The sequence below is a fragment of the Bufo gargarizans genome, chromosome 4, assembly GCF_014858855.1.
Source record: "Bufo gargarizans isolate SCDJY-AF-19 chromosome 4, ASM1485885v1, whole genome shotgun sequence".
Lineage (NCBI taxonomy): Eukaryota > Metazoa > Chordata > Amphibia > Anura > Bufonidae > Bufo > Bufo gargarizans.
The window spans coordinates 210809460-210832013 of record NC_058083.1 but is presented as its reverse complement, the minus strand read 5'-3'; the positions used below and the strand labels follow the sequence as shown (position 1 = coordinate 210832013).

The 22554-nt window shown below is 44.9% G+C and overlaps 1 protein-coding gene across 1 annotated transcript in view; it reads left to right on the top strand.

Moving 5' to 3' along the window:
* The first annotated feature begins 8620 nt into the window (after positions 1-8620).
* LOC122936382 (probable cation-transporting ATPase 13A5) overlaps positions 8621-22554 on the top strand; it is a 214237-nt gene continuing 200303 nt past the window's right edge. The window contains exon 1 of the mRNA XM_044292566.1: positions 8621-8684. Within this exon, the coding sequence (XP_044148501.1) occupies positions 8637-8684 (48 nt within the window). The 5' untranslated portion in view covers positions 8621-8636. The remainder of the gene's footprint in view (positions 8685-22554) is intronic.

Below are 22554 nucleotides of genomic sequence, written 5' to 3'. Positions count from 1 at the left end.
AAAGCATGTGTTTGCACTGCCACAACATGGCTTTAAAGAACTTTTTTTCCCCATTACTTTATTGGCACTGCCTCCATGTCCATCTTTTGTTCCATTGGGACACAGGTCTTGTAGGGGCGCACAGTGTTTTTTTTTTTTTCCATTTACTAAAGACTGCTGCATGCTTTTCTTTTGGTTTAGCCAGGGGTTAGCTAGGACTGTTGGTGGACTACACAATGATGCACATGTATACATATTCTATGAGACCTACCTGTCTTGCTCACGCACAGTAACTGTTTCACTACCAGAAAGGAATTTGGAACCAAGCTAATTTCTTGAAAAAATTCAGCGAAGCATCCAAATCTAATTTTCTAAGCTCTACTGACCAGTTACCACTAATTCCCGGGCCATAACTGTACTTGATGAACAAATAGCATATTCCGGTGTGACCTAGCAATTAGCAGTAATCCACATGCCAATCATGTTGCCAGGCCACATTGTGTACACACTATTTGCTGATTACTGATTGAGTCACCAATCACTGTCTAAGAGATTGCCTCATTTAAAAAATAAAATAAAGTTATTCAGGTGGAATTGTCAGTAGCATCCTATTAGTGATGAGTAAATTAGTTTGTAACAAACTGGGTTGATTACTAACTTTCAAAAATTCATCCAGAAGTTTTTCAGATTCACATCGGACACAGCGCCATTTTAGTTCACATTTCGGTGGAAAAAAGCATGAGCAAGGAAGAAGAAGGATGCTCACATGACCCTAAAAGGAAGTGGGGGAAGGGCTTGCTCTGATTGGTTCACAGGCCGACAGACAGCCTTGGTGAGCCAATTAGGTATGCAGAAGTCAGGAAGGTGCCCTTGCAGAACGACCAGAATGTAATTCTGTGTTGGGCCGTGAAAGAGAGTGGATGTGTCTATGTAGTGTCTGAAAAAAAAAAGATTTTAGGAACTGTGTGCATTCAGAATCAAGCTTCTCTTTTAGTGTAAGGGACATTGAAGTGAAAATCTAGAAAGAAGAATAGTGGGAAAGGCAGGGAAAGCTTTTGGCCAGGGAGTGAGAAGTGATTAGCGGAGGTTAGGTGCACTAGGTAGTACCTTCTAGCTGCAGTTACTGCCTTACAGCACAGCTGCAGCTGCTACAGAACCTCAAAAGCAGCTACCTGCAAGAACAGTTATTTTTTTCCCCATTTGAACAGAAATATATATATTTTTTTGGTTGGGGGGGATAGGGATAGCAATATAAGTGTACAATGCATGTTTTACGATCCAGAGGGTAGCGTTTTACATTTCAGTGAAAACACCGTAAATAGTAGTCTGGGACAGGACATCTCCACATAGTGCCAGTGGGTTTTTTGTGCAAAAATAGCAGTATATGAGTTGAAACATGGGTTCAATCTAAAGGGTAGAGTTTTAAATCTCTGAGTGAACGGGAGCGTGGTTAGCAGGCATTTGGGTTGGACAAGAGATTTCAGAGCTCCGTGGATCTGCATTAAATCTGCCTTTATCTGGGCAACTAGATCCACTATCCACACCAAATGCTAGCTAATAGGGCCACAAATGTCCTTTTAAGGACTGATATAGGTGTGCTATCGATATGTGTGATAAACAGAGGGGTGCGATATACTCCACCAGTTGTTTTTTGCAGTTCTGAGAGAGACAGCAGTGACATTGCTGTGCTCTGTGTTTTGCTGTGTAATTACATTAGATAGCTTACAAACCAGATTCCCAAAAAGTTGGGACACTATACAAATCGTGAATAAAAACTGAATGCAATGATGTGGAGGTGCCAACTTCTAATATTTTATTCAGAATAGAACATAAATCACGGAACAAAAGTTTAAACTGAGAAAATGTACCATTTTAAGGGAAAAATATGTTGAATCAGAATTTCATGGTGTCAACAAATCCCCCAAAAGTTGGAAAGATCTGGACTGCAGACTGGCCATTTCATTACCCGGATCCTTCTCCTACGCAGCCATGATGTTGTGATTGATGCAGAATGTGGTCTGGCATTATCTTGTTGAAAAATGCAGGGTCTTCCCTGAAAGAGATGACGTCTTGATGGGAGCATATGTTGTTCTAGAACCTGAATATATTTTTCTGCATTGATGGTGCCTTTCCAGACATGCAAGCTGCCCATGCCACACGCACTCATGCAACCCCATACCATTAGAGATGCAGGCTTCTGAACTGAGCGTTGATAACAACTTGGGTTGTCCTTGTCCTCTTTGGTCCGGATGACATGGCGTCCCAGATTTCCAAAATGAATCGTGACTCGTCTGACCACAGAACAGTCTTCCATTTTGCCACACTCCATTTTAAATGATCCCTGGCCCAGTGAAAATGCCTGAGCTTGTGGATCTTGCTTAGAAATGGCTTCTTCTTTGCACTGTAGAGTTTCAGCTGGCAACGGCGGATGGCACGGTGGATTGTGTTCACTGACAATGGTTTCTGAGCCCATTCTGTGATTTCCTTTACAGTAGCATTCCTGTTTGTGGTGCAGTGTCGTTTAAGGGCCCGGAGATCACAGGCATCCAGTATGGTTTTACGGCCTTGACCCTTACGCACAGAGATTGTTCCAGATTCTCTGATTCTTCGGATGATGTTATGCACAGTTGATGATGATAGATGCAAAGTCTTTGCAATTTTTCACTGAGTAACACCTTTCTGATATTGCTCCACTATCTTTCTGCGCAACATTGTTGGAATTGGTGATCCTCTACCCATCTTGGCTTCTGAGAGACACTGCCACTCTGAGAAGCTCTTTTTATACCCAATCATGTTGCCAATTGACCTAATTAGTGTTAATTGGTCTTCCAGCTCTTCGTTATGCTCAAATTTACTTTTACCAGCCTCTTATTGCTACTTGTCCCAACTTTTTGGGGATTTGTTGACACCGTGAAATTTTGAATCAACATATTTTTCCTTTAAAATGATACATTTACTCTGATTAAACGTTTGATCTGTCATCTACGTTCTATTACAGATAAAATATTGACATTTGCCATCTCCACATCATTGCATTCAGTTTTTATTTATGATTTGTATAGTGTCCCAACTTTTTGGGAATACGGTTTGTAATTTTCTTTTTCTCTTCTTTTAGATACCATGTACATTGATGTGAATATGGTGAAGCGTGAACATATGCTACAGTGCGGGGTGCTCCATGCGTGTAGAAATAATTGTCTTGTTTTATTTGTTTAAATGTTTCCACTTTGTGTCAAATCAACCTCAGTTTTTCATTAGCAAATATATATGGGAGATCCCCTATTGGACCATTCATGGACCGTAATGGTGAGATGGTCTGGTGTACACCACATTTACGTGTGTGGTCCCCCCTAACCTGATCACAACTTTGGAGGGGTTGATCCACCCGGGAGGATGGATCCCTCTCTGATTGGTCATGATAGCTATGTTGATGCATTTGAAATATTGGCATGTTTCCAGAAACAATGATGACACTTTTGATAGGATGCCATACTATGCGCATGCGCTGGTTTTCCATATATGTGATACAGCGGAGCCGTGCTATTGGCGATAGAGTGAGGCTGTGCTACAGGTGCAATCCTGGTTTCGAGGTTCGCTTTTTTGACACTCTGTGGCACCTGTACTGCTAGTAAGAAGATACGCCAGCTTTGCCCATTATTCACATGGACGCGCGGTATTGATTGGCATTTTCGTGTTTCTTGGTAACGCCTTATTTTGATTTCTGTCTACATGATTGCATATTTTAGTGATTGACATTATTTATTATTATCACAAGTATAAGTTCACTGTTACGATGGATATATTATTATCACTTTGGTAAGCACATTATTAGATGTAAAGTTGTTGGATACATTTTAACAGGTTTAATCTTATGCACAATGTGTAAGGGTATTTATATACGCAATTGACCACACAATACGGATATGCTAATTAGTCACATGATTTGGATATGCTAATTGGTCACATGATTTTGCATTTGAATGTTCATTGGTCACTAGATTATTTGATTGCTATTTAATGAAGGCACAAGCTTGTATACCTTTGCTTGAGAAAGGCTCAGTTGTGAGCTGAAGCGTTGCAATTATTCCACATGGGTGAATAAAGACATCACGTTTTTTCAAGTCTTGAAGTGCTGTCCAATTTTATATATATATATATATATATATATATATATACTGAGCAAAAATATAAATGCAACACTTTTGGTTTTGCTCCCATTTTGCATGAGCTGAACTCAAAGATCAGAAAAATTTTCTACATACATAAAAGACCCATTACTCTCAAATATTGTTCACATATTTGTCTACATCTGTGTTAGTGAGCATTTCTCCTTTGACGAGATAATCCATCCCACATCACAGGTGTGGGATATGAAGGTGCTGATTAGACAGCATGAATATTGCACAGGTTTGCCTTAGACTGCCCACAATGAAAGGCCACTCTGAAATGTGCAGTTTTATAACACAGCACAATGCCACAGATGTTGCAACATTTGAGGGAGCGTGTAATTGGCATGCTGGCTGCTGGAATGTTTACCAGGGCTGTTGCCTGTGCAATGAATGTTCATTTCTCTACCACATGCCGTCTCCAAAGGTGTTTCAGTACATCCAACCGATCTCACAACCACAGACCACGTGCAAGCACACCAGCCCAGGACCTCCACATCCAGCATGTACACCTCCATGATCTTCTGAGACCAGCCACCCGGACAGCTGCAGCAACAATCGTTTTCCATAACTAAAGAATTTCTACACAAACTGTCAGAAACCGTCTCAGGGAAGCTCATCTGCATGCTCGTCATCCTCATTGGGGTCTGTACCTAACTGCAGTTCGTCGTCGAAACTGTCTTGATTGGGAAAATGCTCACATTCGATGGCATCTGGCATGTTGGAGAGGCTTTCTGTTCACAGATGATTCCGGGTTTTCACTGTTCAGGGCAGATGGCAGACAGCGTGTGTGGCGTCGTGTGGGTGACTGGTTTACTGACATCAACGTTGTGAATCGAGTGGCCCATGGTGGCGGTGGGGTTATGGTATGGGCACGCGTATGTCATGGACAACGAACACAGGTGCAATTTATTAATGGCATTTTGAATGCACAAGATCCTGAGGCCCATTGTTGTGCCATTCATCAACGACCATCACCTCATGTTGCACGGTCCCATGCAAGGATCTGTATACAATTCCTGGAAGCTGAAAACATCCCAGTTCTTGCATGGACAGCATACTCACCGGACATGTCACCCATTGAGCATGTTCAGGATGCTCTGGATCGGTGTATACGACAGTGTGATCCAGGATCTGCCAATATTCTGCAACTTCACACAGCTATTGAAGAGGAGTGGACCAACATTCCACAGGCCACAATCAACAACCTGATCAACTCTATGTGGCGGAGATGTGTTGCACTGCGTGAGCCAAATGGTGACCACACCAGATACTGAGTGGTTTTCTGACCCCCCCTTCCCAGTAAGGCAAAACTGTGCACATTTGATAGTGACCTTATAATGTGGGAAGTCTAAGGCACACCAGTAAAATATTCATGCTGTCTAATCAGCACCTTGATATACCACACCTGTGAGGTGGGATGGATTATCTCGTCAAAGGAGAAGTGCTCACTAACACAGATGTAGACAGATTTGTGAACAATATTTGAGAGTAATGGGTCTTTTGTGTATGTAGAAAATGTTTTAGATCTTTGAGTTCAGCTCATGCAAAATGGGAGAAAAAACGAAAGTGTTGCATTAATATTTTTGCTCAGTGTATATATATATATATATATTTTTTATTATTATTATTATTATTTGTAATTACACATTTATTTTGTGCCATACATAAAAAAAAAAAAAATATATATATATATATATATATATATTAAATATATAAATTTAATCTCTGTTTCTGAAATGTTTCTGAAATGTAAATGTTTCTGCCAGGATTCAAATTCCCAAGCTTGTATATTAGAAATAAAAAATAAGAAATATAAAATAAGTCTTCTGCTGAATAGGAATACTCACCAAATCAGAAACTACTATGAGGTTTTTCTGACAAAGTTTATCATTCTGCTTTATAGCTGAATGGATAAGGTCTTTTCTTCTGATGTACAAGGGGTTGTAAATTCAAATCCCAGCAGAAACTTCAGAAAATGATGCAAAATTACAATAAAACTTGACTTATATTTGTGTCTATTTATTAAATCTACTTTAACAAAAAATACTGTAACGCATAAAAAATCCCTAGTGGTAACAGATCATCTACTTTGGGTTGAGGTTTGCTGCTGTTTATTGTCTCTCACAGCAGCATGTATGCTAGTGTCCCCCAGCCACTATTTTTCTGTGTTTCTACACTTGCTGGATTGCTATACTAGCTACTACTAACCACTGTTACTAAAATCACACACACATAGAGCCCCAGGCTCCCGACATGTTTCTTCAGGGGATCGTGCAGGTATGTGTGTTGGGGGCAGGAACCACCCTTTAAAGGTTCTGTATCACCTGGTCTCTATTCTGTATCCAATCGCATCATTCCTCTATTGGCAATCCTTCTTTCTTTAAGAGACTCTGTATTCTGGTAGGTTGGGATGTAACATTTTTGCCACCTACCGCTACATCCTACATATTCTGCTTAACACCCTCCGATCGTATTACGTAACATTACTCCACCTACTCACCTCTCCGGCACTTCCTCAATATATTAAATATACTGAGCATACTCCAAAGAGAGATCTGCACAGGCACAAGCTCTTAGAAGTTTTTCATGGATCGATCTACATTCATATACTGCACATGCTCCAGAACTTTGAACATTTCTTCTCTCAAGGAGGGATCTGGACAGACGCAAGCTCTTAGAAATGTTTCTTGAATCAATCTGCACCTATATACTCAAGGTTTCAGCACATGCGCCCAAACTTTAATGTTTTTCGATTTACATTAGTGAGTATGTCTTTGAACTTAGAGTGTATCTTCTTATTAAAATCCGTCTGTGCCTGCATATCCACTTATTTTCGAAAAATTCTCCAAATCGATTCACCTGTTCAGATTGATCTGCATACATACATTCCAAGTTTCGGCGCATGCGCACGACTTTGGAATTTTTAGGATTTTCATTCGTGTGCATGTCTTTAGACTTAGAATGTTGCTTCTTACTAAAAAGATAATAAGTCTGCACATGCGTGCCCACTTTTCGAAAAACTCCTCCAGATCGATTCACCTGCTTTAGTCGATCTGTGTGCATAATGTCCAAGTTACGGCGCCAACCTTAAAATTTTTATTTTCCGATTTTTCCATGTCCTTTTGTAAGCATGTCTTAGGACTTAGAGGATCTCTTATTACCAATGTGTATCTGCACAAGCGCACTGACTTAGAAATATTTTACAAATCGATCTACACATTTCGACGCATGAGCACCAACTTCAACCTTTAAAGGATGGTTCCCGCCCCCAACACACATACCTGCACGATCCCCTGAAGATGCTGGGTGTCCAGTGAAACATGTCAGGAGGCAGGGGCTCTATGTGTGTGTGATTTTAGTAACAGTGGTTAGCAGAGAGGGAACTTCTCAAGAGGAGTAAATATTAGCTAGTATAGCGATCCAGCAAGTGTAGAAACACTGAAAATAGTGGCTTGGAGAGACTAGCAGACATGCTGCTGTGAGAGACAATAAACAGCAGCAAACCTCAACCCAAAGGAGAGGATCTGTTACCACTGGGGATTTTTAATGTGTTACAGTATTTTTGGTTAAAGTAGTTTTAATAAATAGACACAAATAAAAGTGAAGTTTTATATAATAATAGCACATGAAAAAAAAATTACATTGGTCCAAAGGACTATCAGTAGTGCACTAGTAAAGTAATTGTCATACATGTGCTAGGAGGTTCTATGATTCCTTAATAGTAGAAATTACAATTAAATACACTGACTCGAGCACACGTGGTGTTCGGCCGAACTCCCCGATGCTCGAGCCGAACTGGTGTTTAGCTGCTCAACACTAGAAGCTACCAAAAATCATTCATTTAGATTTTTTTTTCCTGTTACACTGTAGAGCCATTTTGGCATGCAGCAATGCTATTGATCTTTAGTTTTTATTGTTACTTTAAGTCCTCCTACAGGACTTTGACATGCAATTGTCTGATTGCTTCTCCCATTAGTTGCAATTATTTACCAATAGAGTCCATTGGATAATCGCTACCTTCCTATCAAGCCCTGCCACAGACAGGACCTGATAGCAAATTTGCGATAACAGGCCTCGGAGCCTTTAGAAGTTTCAAGGCTTGCTTGCGATCTTGGTGCAGGTGAGCCTTCGGTCCCTGGGAGCGCGGCACTTCTGGGAAAAGACTGCTCAGATCCCATGGTCACAAATTATCATAGCATTTGAGGGGTTAAAATTCAGTTTTTGGCCTTATGGCTGATCATGGACTGTGCCTCTGGGTGTCTGCTAGGTAAAATATACTGTAGTTTATCAGATTTGTCCAGCCATATGTAAGAAAAGCTTATATAAGTAGATAACACCTTGTTTGCAATAAAGTAAATGTGAACGTCTCTTAGGTCCAATAAGAATCCTCAGGGAAATTAGGAGGCTGTACTTTCCGGATATAAAAGTATTGCAGTGAAAGTTTTTCAGGTCAGTAGGGATTAGGTCTCGCCACATTCTCATGAAGCAATGGCAGGGAATCATGCTGTGCTTAATCAAGGAGAGGAGAATGAAATGGTGAGTACTGATGGGACTAATACATAACAGTGAAGGTCTGTCAACTGTATGTCTATGACTATGGTTTGTATTTATACTGAAACTGAACTTGATTTATTATAGTTTAGGATAATATTTGACTGCATTGCATATTAATTATTAATAAATATCTTATTTACTTAGCTCCTGTTGGTAAAAATAATGTACCTCTGCTGTGGTTGATTTTATTAGCATTGTTTGTTTGCCATACATTCATTTATATGTGGAAAGGGGGGTTATTCGTTCTTCAAAAGTTAACGTGCAATATTGAATTTTAGTGTCATGTACATATATTACAAAGTGACAGTAGTTTTACTGCAGCAAAAGGGTACTGTATCTTTAAACATATATAGTTCAGTAGATGTAAAAACAAAGTCAATGACCCTAATATCCATATTTTGTCCTCAGGGGTGCCCCTAGCCTTTATGCTGCCTGTGGTGAAAATTTAAACGGCTCAATATTATGCCTTCGATATTATTAGTGTTCCATAAAGTGTCACCAATAGTAATAGTTCTCTCCTAGAGTATCCTCATTAGTAATAGTACCCAAACAGCAAGAATGCTCTCCAAGAGTTCCCCCATTTGTTATATTGTGACCTATAATAATAATGCCCAAGCAGTACCCTCTGTAGTAATAGTGCCCCGGGTAGAAAAAAGGCCCCTCAACCTATACTGCCTTAAATGATAATAAGGCTTCATATAGGGCCTTCAGTAGTAACAAGATCTCCTATAGTGTCCTCAGTAGTTATAATGCCCCCTAAAGTAGCCCCTCTGCATTGCCTCCTATAATGACCTCCTATAGTGCCTCCTGTATTATAACACTCCCTGTGGTGCACAAGCCTGTATTATAATGCCCCATGTGGTGCTCTAGCCTGTATTATTATTCCCCCCTGTAGTGCTAGTATAACAATTTCTCTCACCATTCCTTTTAGTCCCCATGTACTATAGTGTCCCCTTGTAGTGCTTGTATGTATAATGCTCTAGCGCACCCCATATTATTATGCTTCCTTGTAGTATAATGCCCTCCTGTAGTATAACAACCCCAGTAGTCCTCCCCTGTAGTATAATCCCCCCCTGTTGTCTCTGTAGTATAATGCCCCTCCTCTCATATAATGCTCCTCTCTAGTTCCCCGTGTAGTCATCACTATCTGTAGCCTAAAAATCCTTTTAAAAGGGGTTGTGCTCCTCCAGGACAGATCTCCACAGGGAAGCATGCTTACCTGCTATCCGGCACTGGATCCTGGCTCCCTCACTGTACCGCATCGGTTGTCCTGCTGGGCTCCTTGGATGTAAAGCATGACCGAAGAGCAGCAGGTCACAACTGTGGGCAGCAATTGGCTGCAGTGGTGTCAAACAGGAGGCTTACATCCAAAGAGCAAAGAGAAGTCAAGGCCATAGAGCTGGGAGCCGGTGCCAAGTAGCATTCTTTTCTTCGCAAGTCTATTTTAAACTCCTTTATGAGCTCTTCGCTAAATATTTCTGAATACTGAATACTGATCATCTAATCTGTCCCTTCATCAAAGTAAAAAAAAAATATTATGTTAAAAGAACATGTAATGTAAAAGCTTATCTACAGAAAACCTAAGTGACTCACGTAAGGGTGCTGGCACACACTGCAGTTCTGACATGCATTCAGGATGCAGTTTTCAGTTTAGCCAGTTTAGCAGCCTCGTTAAACCTTGGTGTTCTGCATGGTGGGAATGATTTAATTAATTTCCGCTTCCTACAATAAAAAAAAATGCATCCTGAATGCATGTCAGAACTGCACTGTGTGCCAGCACCCAGAGCCCTCTCTTCTGCTAGAACTTGCTCTGTGTGTGGATTTAATAGTATGATTTTTACAGGTGTTAGCGGGGCTGTGTGCAAGCTTCATCCCACTGGCAGAGGGATCATTTATGCTGCCCCGACTTCTTGCGACAATTCCTTCCCACTCTGTCTTTATAAAAGTGTAAGACCGTGTACCAGGGTGGACTCCTGAGGATACAGCGAAGTCATTAACAAGGAAAGCAACACCGACACCAGCTTTCATGAAAACAGAAACTTTACTGAACAGAAATATTAAACACATTCTCAAATGTAGTGAACATATAATAAATAGTGATGATCAAGCACCAAAGTATTCGGGTGTTCTGGTGTTCGGCCCAAACACATTTCTGATCTTATTGATTTCCCGAGTATAATGGAAATCAATAAGAGACAACCAGACACCCCCTGCTCTGAAGAGGGGAGGGTGCCTGGTCCATTGGAAAAGGTCAGAAAGTGACAGAAACACCACCGAAATGGATCGGGAACAACATGGGGAGGATGTCTGGATGCATCTTGGACTCCCAGGTCGCTGCTGGGAACCATGTTGACCGAGTTGTACGCCACTTTTACAGACTGACAAAAATACACACAAACCCCCCCCCCCCCAAAAAAAAAAATAGATTTTGCAAAGCCTATGCACTAAGTGTAAGAGCTGCCAAAAATTACAAGGAACCGGCACTCCAAAACACTTTTTGTTACACATTAAGAAGGGCATCACACACACCCTTGAAAAATTATGATTGTTGGCCTGCTGGTGACCCTCAAAAACATTTGGAGCAAAGGCTTGCTAATCTGACCATCCAAAACATGAGGGGTGAGGGCCTACTGCTGAGCTGACCCTCTAAAACATTAGGGGTGAGGGCCTGCTGGTAAGCTGAAGCTCTAAAACATTATATGCTAGTGCCTGCAGGTGAGCTGAAGCTGTAAAACATTATATGCGAGTGCATGCTGTTCAGCTGATGCTCTAAAACATTATATGCGAGGACCTGCAGGTGAGCTGACGCTCTAAAACTTTATATGCAAGTGCATGCTGTTCAAATGATGCTCTAAAACATTATACGCAAGTGCATGCTGTACAGCTGACGCTATAAAACATTATTTTCAAGTGCATGTTGTTCAGCTGATGCTCTAAAACGTTATTTGTGAGTGCCTTCAGGTGAGCTGAAGCTGTAAAACATTATATGCGAGTGCATACTGTTCAGCTGATGCTCTAAAACATTATATGCGAGGACCTGCAGGTGAGCTGACGCTCTAAAACTTTATATGCAAGTGCATGCTGTTCAAATGATGCTCTAAAACATTATATGCAAGTGCATGCTGTACAGCTGACACTCTAAAACATTATTTTCAAGTGCATGTTGTTCAGCTGACGCTCTAAAACATTATTTGCGAGTGCCTTCAGGTGAGCTGATGCTCTAAAACATTATATGTGAGTGCATGCTGTACAAATGACACTCTAAAACATTATATGCGAGTGAATGCTGTTAAGCTGACCCTATAAAAAAAATTAAGTGGAGGGCCTGCTGTTGAGCTGACCCTATAAAAAAATTAGAGTGGAGGGAATATATACATGGATGAGGAGGAGGAGGAGAAAACAAGATTCAACCATATACTCTTTTTTTGTGGTGGAAAAGGTGCATGGGAATACACTACAGTAGATTAAGTACATTATAAATGATAGATTGAAATTGCCTTTTATGTTCATCATCAGCTCAGCTCTCCTCTGGTGGAGTTGAGAAGTCAGGGGCAATCAAGGCCTTGTTCATTTTTATCTGAGTCAACCTGTCAGCATTGCCAGTTGACAAGCGGACACGCTTATCTGTTATAATGCCACCAGCAGCACCAAATACGCGCTCAGACAAAACGCTGGCGGCAGGGCAGGCCAGCACCTCCAAGGCATAGAGCGCAAGTTCGTGCCACGTGTCCAGCTTGGACAACCAGTAGTTGTAAGGCACTGAGGGATCATTTAGGACACGGACACGGTCTGCTATGTATTCCTTCACCATCTTCCTAAACTTTTCCCTCCTTGTACCACTAGGCCGAGCTTCAGGGTGAGGTTGCTGGCGGGGTGTCATGGAAGTGTTCCATGCCTTGAAAAGTGTTGCCCTGCCTCTCTTGGAACTGCTGTGTGTTCCCCTTGTCTCCTTTCCTCCGTTGCCTAAGGAAGTACGGACTCTGCTGGCCGCGTTGTCATATGGAAAATTTTGGAGCAATCTCTCAACAAGTACCTTCTGGTATTGTACTGTTTTACTCATACTCTCCACCACAGGAATGAGGGAAAACAAACCAGGCTGGTGTAGTAAGCTTCATTTAAATTTATATAAGCAGATATATAACGCAAGTTTGACCGCGATGCGTGGTTGATTAAGTGTGTGACTTAAGATTCAGGGACTTCAGTGGGGGACTGCAATTAGCCAGTTTCTTATTACTACATTATATTGTATTTTTCGCTTTTGTGGTGTAATCCCCATTTAGTATGTGTTGCACAATTGACAACACAGTCCAGTGCACATCTTGCATGATGTATGCAGTCCTGGAACAGCCGTTCGAGGGTGTATATCTTTGTTCAAGATGTGAGCAAGTTACCAGTTTGGAATCGCGAATCGAGTCTGTAAACAGGCAAGTTACAACACTGAGAGGCATTGACAATTTGCAAAAGAGTTTGCTTCTCACCGAGCAAGCATTCTTTGGGGTAGAGCAGGGGGAGGGTGACAAAGAGGAGGCTAAGGAAAGTGAGGTAGCTAGCTGGGTAACAGTTAGAAAGCGGGGTAGAGGAAAGAGTGCCAGGGAGGCTAACCCTGATCTGACACACCCCAACAATTTTTGCACATTTGGCAGATGAGTGGGATGCCAGTCCAGGGACGGCACTGCTGCAGCCGGACACTTCCTCTGCCAGTTAGGGGAATGTCAGCTCGAGTAAGCAGGGAACCGGGAGAGCAGGGCAGGCCAGACATGTGCTGGTAGTGGGAGACTCCATTATTAGGGGAATAGATAGGGCAATCTGTCACAAAGACCGTGATCGCCGAACAGTGTGCTGTCTTCCTGGCACTAGAGTTCGACACATCGCGGATTGGGTTGACAGATTACTTGGAGGGGCTGGAGAAGATCCAGCGGTCATAGTCCATATCGGAACCAATGACAAAGTTAGAGGTAGGTGGAGAGTCCTTAAAAATGATTTCAGTGATTTAGGTCAAAAGCTTAGGGCAAGGACCTCAAAGGTAGTATTTTCCGAAATGCTGCCTGTACCATGGGCTACACAAAAAAGGCAGCGGGAGATTAGGGAAATTAGCAAGTGGCTCAAGCACTGGTGTAGGAAGGAGGAGTTTGGGTTCCTGGAGAACTGGGCCGACTTCTCTATCGTAGGGATGGTCTGCACCTCAATGGGGAAGGGGCAGCTGTGTTGGGGAGAAAGTTGTCTAGAAGGTTGGAGGAGTGTTTAAACTAGGAACTGGGGGAGGGAAATTACATTATAGGAGGGGAAGATAGTGCAGATAGAGACCGGGGGCATGGTTTCAGGTCCAAACCGTGCATTTATTGCGCACACTTCAACCAATACAGGTTATCATGAAGTCGCAGCTTCACCTAACACATGTGACATCCACATAAAATAATAAACACTTGCCCGGCTAGGCTCTAACACAGAGTTTCCTGACTCACCTAAGTCCTTGTTCACACCCTGTGAACACATGCGGCTTTCTCAGCCAATGTCCCACAGCCTCCTGGCTGTACAGAGCACAGTACGCCCACTGCCTCCAGTCCAGTGTCTCAGTACACATGGGGAATAGTGGTCTCTCAGCCCTCCTGGCTTGGACCACACAGAGCCTCCAGGCCTCTGTCCACAGGCAACACACTCCCCCCTTGCTGACACCCTGGGAGGTGCTTTGTGCCAGCCTGATTACTTCCAGCTGGTCTCACCTGTGGTGGAACAGGGGTGTGGACTGAACTATCCACCCCTTCCTTGCCTCTAACCTGCGTGAGACCTGTCACTGTCTCACATATCCCCCCCCTTTGTTCAAGCCTGTGAGGGTGAACACCTGCATAACCACGGGAGGCTGGTGAGAGGGTATCCACCTGGCCTGGACGTGGGGAACAGCCACCCACCCTGCTCTTTGGCTGCTCCCAATAAGAACAGGCCCAGATTGGCTTTACAGTCACACTAAGTAACACAGTGTCAGAGAGCACTAGCTGCCGCTGACACAGAAAATTACCAGTTCTTATTTCACCGTGGCCAGGAACCTCAGTGACACATACCTTCCCTTTGTTCTGCCAGACCCACGCCAGTAGAGCTTGGTTTATCACCAAAACCAACATCTTGCCTAACCGAAACTGCCTAAAGGCCTCATGTGCCCATCTCATGACCAGATACTCTTTTCCTACTTTTTCCAGAGTGATAATGATGCGCTGTCGTATATTTTGATCTCTCTCTCTTTTTAGATCCTCTGGCTCCTGTACATGCGCCTCACCTCCTTTCTTGGACTGCTGCAGCTCTTGCCTGAACTGTTCCCAGTCATGGTCATATCCCAACACTTTCTCCTTTGCTTTGCAGGGCTCCTTCAGGACAGCATGCTTGCCCCTACTTGCTTCTTTTACGTGCATCTGGGTCACTTCTTCCTTCTTTCCAGCAGTAGTTACCCCAGCTACTATGGCAGTTTTAGAGACCTCTGCTTCTTTAGCGGCTTTTGCCACTTCAGCCACAGCTCCCTTTGGCTTAACTTTGGTCTCTGTAGCACCTGGGGACTTCACGTCAACCAACACATCGGCCTTAACTTTTTCAGTCTTTGTCTTTTTGAAGTCTCCAGTCTCTTTGATCGCCTTTTCATCCTTCTCGGACATGTCACCATACACTTGCCCTGTTAACCCCTCCCCCTCTTTCTCATCGAAGCAGGAGGCACCAGGGTCTTCAGCAGACTCCTCGTCTTCTGTCATTTTCTCCAGAGGCTCACCCAAGACACTGTTCTCCTTTTGGGGAGGAGTCAGGAGAGACAGCCCATCGTAATAGCCCGTATCTGCATACTGGTCTTCCATCTCCTCATATTTCTTCCCCAGCAGGCAGCTAGCTACTTGGAAGGCCTTGTAGGTGGAGGGGACGTCTTCTGCGACCTGGTCCTGGTTACACACTGTCATGAGACTCTTGGCCTCTGCATCGACATCAGCCCCATCAACTGGTTCAGCCGATACCTTTTCCACCTTCTCTGCCTTGGCCAGCACCCTGGCACCACCATTTCCAGACCAACTCTTACCAGGCTCTGACTTCTTGGCACCTTCCAGAGGATCTTCCTCTTCCGGTTTCTCACTTTTTTCCACCTGCTGTGCAGGAGCACGCTTAGGCTTCTCCACCTCATAGATGGCATCTTTTGAGCTCATGAGAGCTTCCATCTCTGCTCCGAGTTGCTTGTTCAGCCTCTCTAATTCATTTCGCTCCTCAAGCACTTCTTCAAGGGCTCAAGCCAAGGAGAGGGCCTTGGACTCTTTCTCCCAAGCATCAGCCTCCGCTCGGTCACGTTCTTAAGCATATCGAGCCGATATGTATTTCTCTTCAACCAAGAGCTGGTCAAACTTCTTTTGTTTCTTCTCCAATCTAGATACAGTTTGTCTCTGGTGGTCCAGGTCCAGCATGCGATCACATAACTCTTGATCAAGTTGAGCCATCCTGGCTTCCAAATGTCTTTTCTCCTCCAAAATGAGCAGATTTTTCTGAGGCGCTGTTTAGAACCTCATCAGCCAGCTCATCTCTTTCCTGCTCTGCATGAAGTCTGGATCGCTCAGAAGCTGCAAGTTCCACTTGAAGTTGGAGAATTTCCGCTTCTATTAGTGACTCTAGTTCCTTCAGTTCATTCATCTCTTTCTGTGACTCCTCTGGAGATTCCTGCAGTTGCTCTGCGAGAACCGCTAGCCCAATCTCTAGTGTATCTAGGGACTGTGCAGAGACTTCAAGTTTGTAGCTGTACTGTCCTGCCAGTTCATCTACAACTGTCAGGATTAGAGTTGAGCGAACACCTGGATGTTCGGGTTCGAGAAGTTCGGCCGAACATCCCGGAAATGTTCGGGTTCGGGATCCGAACCCGATCCGAACTTCGTCCCGAACCCGAACCCCATTGAAGTCAATGGGGACCCGAACTTTTCGGCACTAAAAAGGCTGTAAAACAGCCCAGGAAAGAGCTAGAGGGCTGCAAAAGGCAGCAACATGTAGGTAAATCCCCTGCAAACAAATGTGGATAGGGAAATGAATTAAAATAAAAATTAAATAAATAAAAATTAACCAAAATCAATTGGAGAGAGGTTCCATAGCAGAGAATCTGGCTTCCCGTCACCCACCACTGGAACAGTCCATTCTCAGATATTTAGGCCCCGGCACCCAGGCAGAGGAGAGAGGTCCCGTAACAGAGAATCTGTCTTCATGTCAGCAGAGAATTAGTCTGCATGTCATAGCAGAGAATGAGGCTTCACGTCAGCCACCACTGCAACAGTCCATTGGCATATATTTAGGCCCAGCACACACACAGGCAGAGGAGAGAGGTCCCGTAACAGAGAATCTGGCTTCATGTCAGCAGAGAATCAGTCTGCATGTCATAGCAGAGAATCAGGCTTCACGTCAGCCACCACTGCAACAGTCCATTGTCATAAATTTAGGCCCAGCACCCAGGCAGAGGAGAGAGGTCCCGTAACAGAGAATCTGGCTTCATGTCAGCAGAGAATCAGTCTTCATATCATAGCAGAGAATCAGGCTTCACGTCACCCACCACTGTAAGAGTCAATTTTCATAAATTTAGGCCCAGAACCCAGGCAGAGGAGAAAGGTCCCGTAACAGACAATCTGGCTTCATGTCAGCAGAGAATCAGTCTTCATATCATAGCAGAGAATCAGGCTTCACGTCACCCACCACTGTAAGAGTCAATTTTCATAAATTTAGGCCCAGAACCCAGGCAGAGGAGAAAGGTCCCGTAACAGACAATCTGGCTTCATGTCAGCAGAGAATCAGTCTTCATATCATAGCAGAGAATCAGGCTTCACGTCACCCACCACTGTAAGAGTCAATTTTCATAAATTTAGGCCCAGAACCCAGGCAGAGGAGAAAGGTCCCGTAACAGACAATCTGGCTTCATGTCAGCAGAGAATCAGTCTTCATATCATAGCAGAGAATCAGGCTTCACGTCACCCACCACTGTAAGAGTCAATTTTCATAAATTTAGGCCCAGAACCCAGGCAGAGGAGAAAGGTCCCGTAACAGACAATCTGGCTTCATGTCAGCAGAGAATCAGTCTTCATATCATAGCAGAGAATCAGGCTTCACGTCACCCACCACTGTAAGAGTCAATTTTCATAAATTTAGGCCCAGAACCCAGGCAGAGGAGAAAGGTCCCGTAACAGACAATCTGGCTTCATGTCAGCAGAGAATCAGTCTTCATATCATAGCAGAGAATCAGGCTTCACGTCACCCACCACTGTAAGAGTCAATTTTCATAAATTTAGGCCCAGAACCCAGGCAGAGGAGAAAGGTCCCGTAACAGACAATCTGGCTTCATGTCAGCAGAGAATCAGTCTTCATATCATAGCAGAGAATCAGGCTTCACGTCACCCACCACTGTAAGAGTCAATTTTCATAAATTTAGGCCCAGAACCCAGGCAGAGGAGAAAGGTCCCGTAACAGACAATCTGGCTTCATGTCAGCAGAGAATCAGTCTTCATATCATAGCAGAGAATCAGGCTTCACGTCACCCACCACTGTAAGAGTCAATTTTCATAAATTTAGGCCCAGAACCCAGGCAGAGGAGAAAGGTCCCGTAACAGACAATCTGGCTTCATGTCAGCAGAGAATCAGTCTTCATATCATAGCAGAGAATCAGGCTTCACGTCACCCACCACTGTAAGAGTCAATTTTCATAAATTTAGGCCCAGAACCCAGGCAGAGGAGAAAGGTCCCGTAACAGACAATCTGGCTTCATGTCAGCAGAGAATCAGTCTTCATATCATAGCAGAGAATCAGGCTTCACGTCACCCACCACTGTAAGAGTCAATTTTCATAAATTTAGGCCCAGAACCCAGGCAGAGGAGAAAGGTCCCGTAACAGACAATCTGGCTTCATGTCAGCAGAGAATCAGTCTTCATATCATAGCAGAGAATCAGGCTTCACGTCACCCACCACTGTAAGAGTCAATTTTCATAAATTTAGGCCCAGAACCCAGGCAGAGGAGAAAGGTCCCGTAACAGACAATCTGGCTTCATGTCAGCAGAGAATCAGTCTTCATATCATAGCAGAGAATCAGGCTTCACGTCACCCACCACTGTAAGAGTCAATTTTCATAAATTTAGGCCCAGAACCCAGGCAGAGGAGAAAGGTCCCGTAACAGACAATCTGGCTTCATGTCAGCAGAGAATCAGTCTTCATATCATAGCAGAGAATCAGGCTTCACGTCACCCACCACTGTAAGAGTCAATTTTCATAAATTTAGGCCCAGAACCCAGGCAGAGGAGAAAGGTCCCGTAACAGACAATCTGGCTTCATGTCAGCAGAGAATCAGTCTTCATATCATAGCAGAGAATCAGACTTCACGTCACCCACCACTGTAAGAGTCAATTTTCATAAATTTAGGCCCAGAACCCAGGCAGAGGAGAAAGGTCCCGTAACAGACAATCTGGCTTCATGTCAGCAGAGAATCAGTCTTCATATCATAGCAGAGAATCAGGCTTCACGTCACCCACCACTGTAAGAGTCAATTTTCATAAATTTAGGCCCAGAACCCAGGCAGAGGAGAAAGGTCCCGTAACAGACAATCTGGCTTCATGTCAGCAGAGAATCAGTCTTCATATCATAGCAGAGAATCAGGCTTCACGTCACCCACCACTGTAAGAGTCAATTTTCATAAATTTAGGCCCAGAACCCAGGCAGAGGAGAAAGGTCCCGTAACAGACAATCTGGCTTCATGTCAGCAGAGAATCAGTCTTCATATCATAGCAGAGAATCAGGCTTCACGTCACCCACCACTGTAAGAGTCAATTTTCATAAATTTAGGCCCAGAACCCAGGTAGAGGAGAAAGGTCCCGTAACAGACAATCTGGCTTCATGACAGCAGAGAATCAGTCTGCATGTCATAGCAGAGAATCAGGCTTCACGTCAGCCACCACTGCAACAGTCCATTGTCATAAATTTAGGCCCAGCACCCAGGCAGAGGAGAGAGGTCCCGTAACAGAGGATCTGGCTTCATGTCAGCAGAGAATCAGTCTGCATGTCATAGCAGAGAATGAGGCTTCACGTCAGCCACCACTGCAACAGTCCATTGGCATATATTTAGGCCCAGCACACACACAGGCAGAGGAGAGAGGTCCCGTAACAGACAATCTGGCTTCATGTCAGCAGAGAATTAGTCTGCATGTCATAGCAGAGAATGAGGCTTCACGTCACCCACCACTGCAACAGTCCATTGGCATATATTCAGGCCCAGCACCCAGGCAGAGGAGAGAGGTCCCGTAACAGAGGATCTGGCTTCATGTCAGCAGAGAATCAGTCTGCATGTCATAGCAGAGAATGAGGCTTCACGTCAGCCACCACTGCAACAGTCCATTGTCATAAATTTAGGCCCAGCACCCAGGCAGAGGAGAGAGGTCCCGTAAAAGAGGATCTGGCTTCATGTCAGCAGAGAATCAGTCTGCATGTCATAGCAGAGAATCAGGCTTCACGTCAGCCACCACTGCAACAGCCCATTGTCATAAATTTAGGCCCAGCACCCAGGCAGAGGAGAGAGGTCCCGTAACAGAGGATCTGGCTTCATGTCAGCAGAGAATCAGTCTGCATGTCATAGCAGAGAATCAGGCTTCACGTCAGCCACCACTGCAACAGTCCATTGTCATAAATTTAGGCCCAGCACCCAGGCAGAGGAGAGAGGTCCCGTAACAGAGGATCTGGCTTCATGTCAGCAGAGAATCAGTCTGCATGTCATAGCAGAGAATCAGGCTTCACGTCAGCCACCACTGCAACAGTCCATTGTCATAAATTTAGGCCCAGCACCCAGGCAGAGGAGAGAGGTCCCGTAACAGACAATCTGGCTTCATGTCAGCAGAGAATTAGTCTGCATGTCATAGCAGAGAATGAGGCTTCATGTCAGCCACCACTGCAACAGTCCATTGGCATATATTTAGGCCTAGCACACAGGCAGAGGAGAGGTTCATTCAACTTTGGGTAGCATCGCAATATAATGGTAAAATGAAAATAAAAATAGGATTGAATGAGGAAGTGCCCTGGAGTCCAATAATATATGGTTATGGGGAGGTAGTTAATGTCTAATCTGGACAAGGGACGGACAGGTCCTGTGGGATCCATGCCTGGTTCATTTTTATGAACGTCAGCTTGTCCACATTGGCTGTAGACAGGCGGCTGCGTTTGTCTGTAATGACGCCCCCTGCCGTGCTGAATACACGTTCAGACAAAACGCTGGCTGCCGGGCAGGCCAGCACCTCCAAGGCATAAAAGGCTAGCTCTGGCCACGTGGACAATTTAGAGACCCAGAAGTTGAATGGGGCCGAACCATCAGTCAGTACGTGGAGGGGTGTGCACACGTACTGTTCCACCATGTTAGTGAAATGTTGCCTCCTGCTAACACGTTGCGTATCAGGTGGTGGTGCAGTTAGCTGTGGCGTGTTGACAAAAGTTTTCCACATCTCTGCCATGCTAACCCTGCCCTCAGAGGAGCTGGCCGTGACACAGCTGCCTTGGCGACCTCTTGCTCCTCCTCTGCCTTGGCCTTGGGCTTCCACTTGTTCCCCTGTGACATTTGGGAATGCTCTCAGTAGCGCGTCTACCAACGTGCGCTTGTACTCGCGCATCTTCCTATCACGCTCCAGTGCAGGAAGTAAGGTGGGCACATTGTCTTTGTAGCGTGGATCCAGCAGGGTGGCAACCCAGTAGTCCGCACAGGTTAAAATGTGGGCAACTCTGCTGTCGTTGCGCAGGCACTGCAGCATGTAGTCGCTCATGTGTGCCAGGCTGCCCAGGGGTAAGGACAAGCTGTCCTCTGTGGGAGGCGTATCGTCATCGTCCTGCCTTTCCCCCCAGCCACGCACCAGTGATGGACCCGAGCTGCGTTGGGTGCCACCCCGCTGTGACCATGCTTCATCCTCATCCTCCTCCACCTCCTCCTCATCCTCGTCCTCCTCGTCCTCCAGTAGTGGGCCCTGGCTGGCCACATTTGTACCTGGCCTCTGCTGTTGCAAAAAACCTCCCTCTGAGTCACTTCGAAGAGACTGGCCTGAAAGTGCTAAAAATGACCCCTCTTCCTCATCCTCCTCCTCCTCCTCCTGGGCCACCTCCTGTTCCATCATCGCCCTAAGTGTTTTCTCAAGGAGACATAGAAGTGGTATTGTAACGCTGATAACGGTGTCATCGCCACTGGCCATGTTGGTGGAGTACTCGAAACAGCGCAACAGGGCACACAGGTCTCGCATGGAGGCCCAGTCATTGGTGGTGAAGTGGTGCTGTTCTGTAGTGCGACTGACCCGTGCGTGCTGCAGCTGAAACTCCACTATGGCCTGCTGCTGCTCGCACAGTCTGTCCAGCATGTGCAAGGTGGAGTTCCACCTGGTGGGCACGTCGCATATGAGGCGGTGAGCGGGAAGGCCGAAGTTACGCTGTAGCGCAGACAGGCGAGCAGCGGCAGGATGTGAACGCCGGAAGCGCGAACAGACGGCCCGCACTTTATGCAGCAGCTCTGACATGTCGGGGTAGTTGTGAATGAACTTCTGCACCACCAAATTCAGCACATGCGCCAAGCAAGGGATGTGCGTCAAATTGGCTAGTCCCAGAGCTGCAACGAGATTTCGCCCATTATCACACACCACCAGGCCGGGCTTGAGGCTCACCGGCAGCAACCACTCGTCGGTCTGTTGTTCAATACCCCGCCACAACTCCTGTGCGGTGTGGGGCCTGTCCCCCAAACATATGAGTTTCAGAATGGCCTGCTGACGTTTACCCCGGGCTGTGCTGAAGTTGGTGGTGAAGGTGTGTGGCTGACTGGATGAGCAGGTGGAAGAAGAGGAGGAGGAAGCCGAGAAGGAGG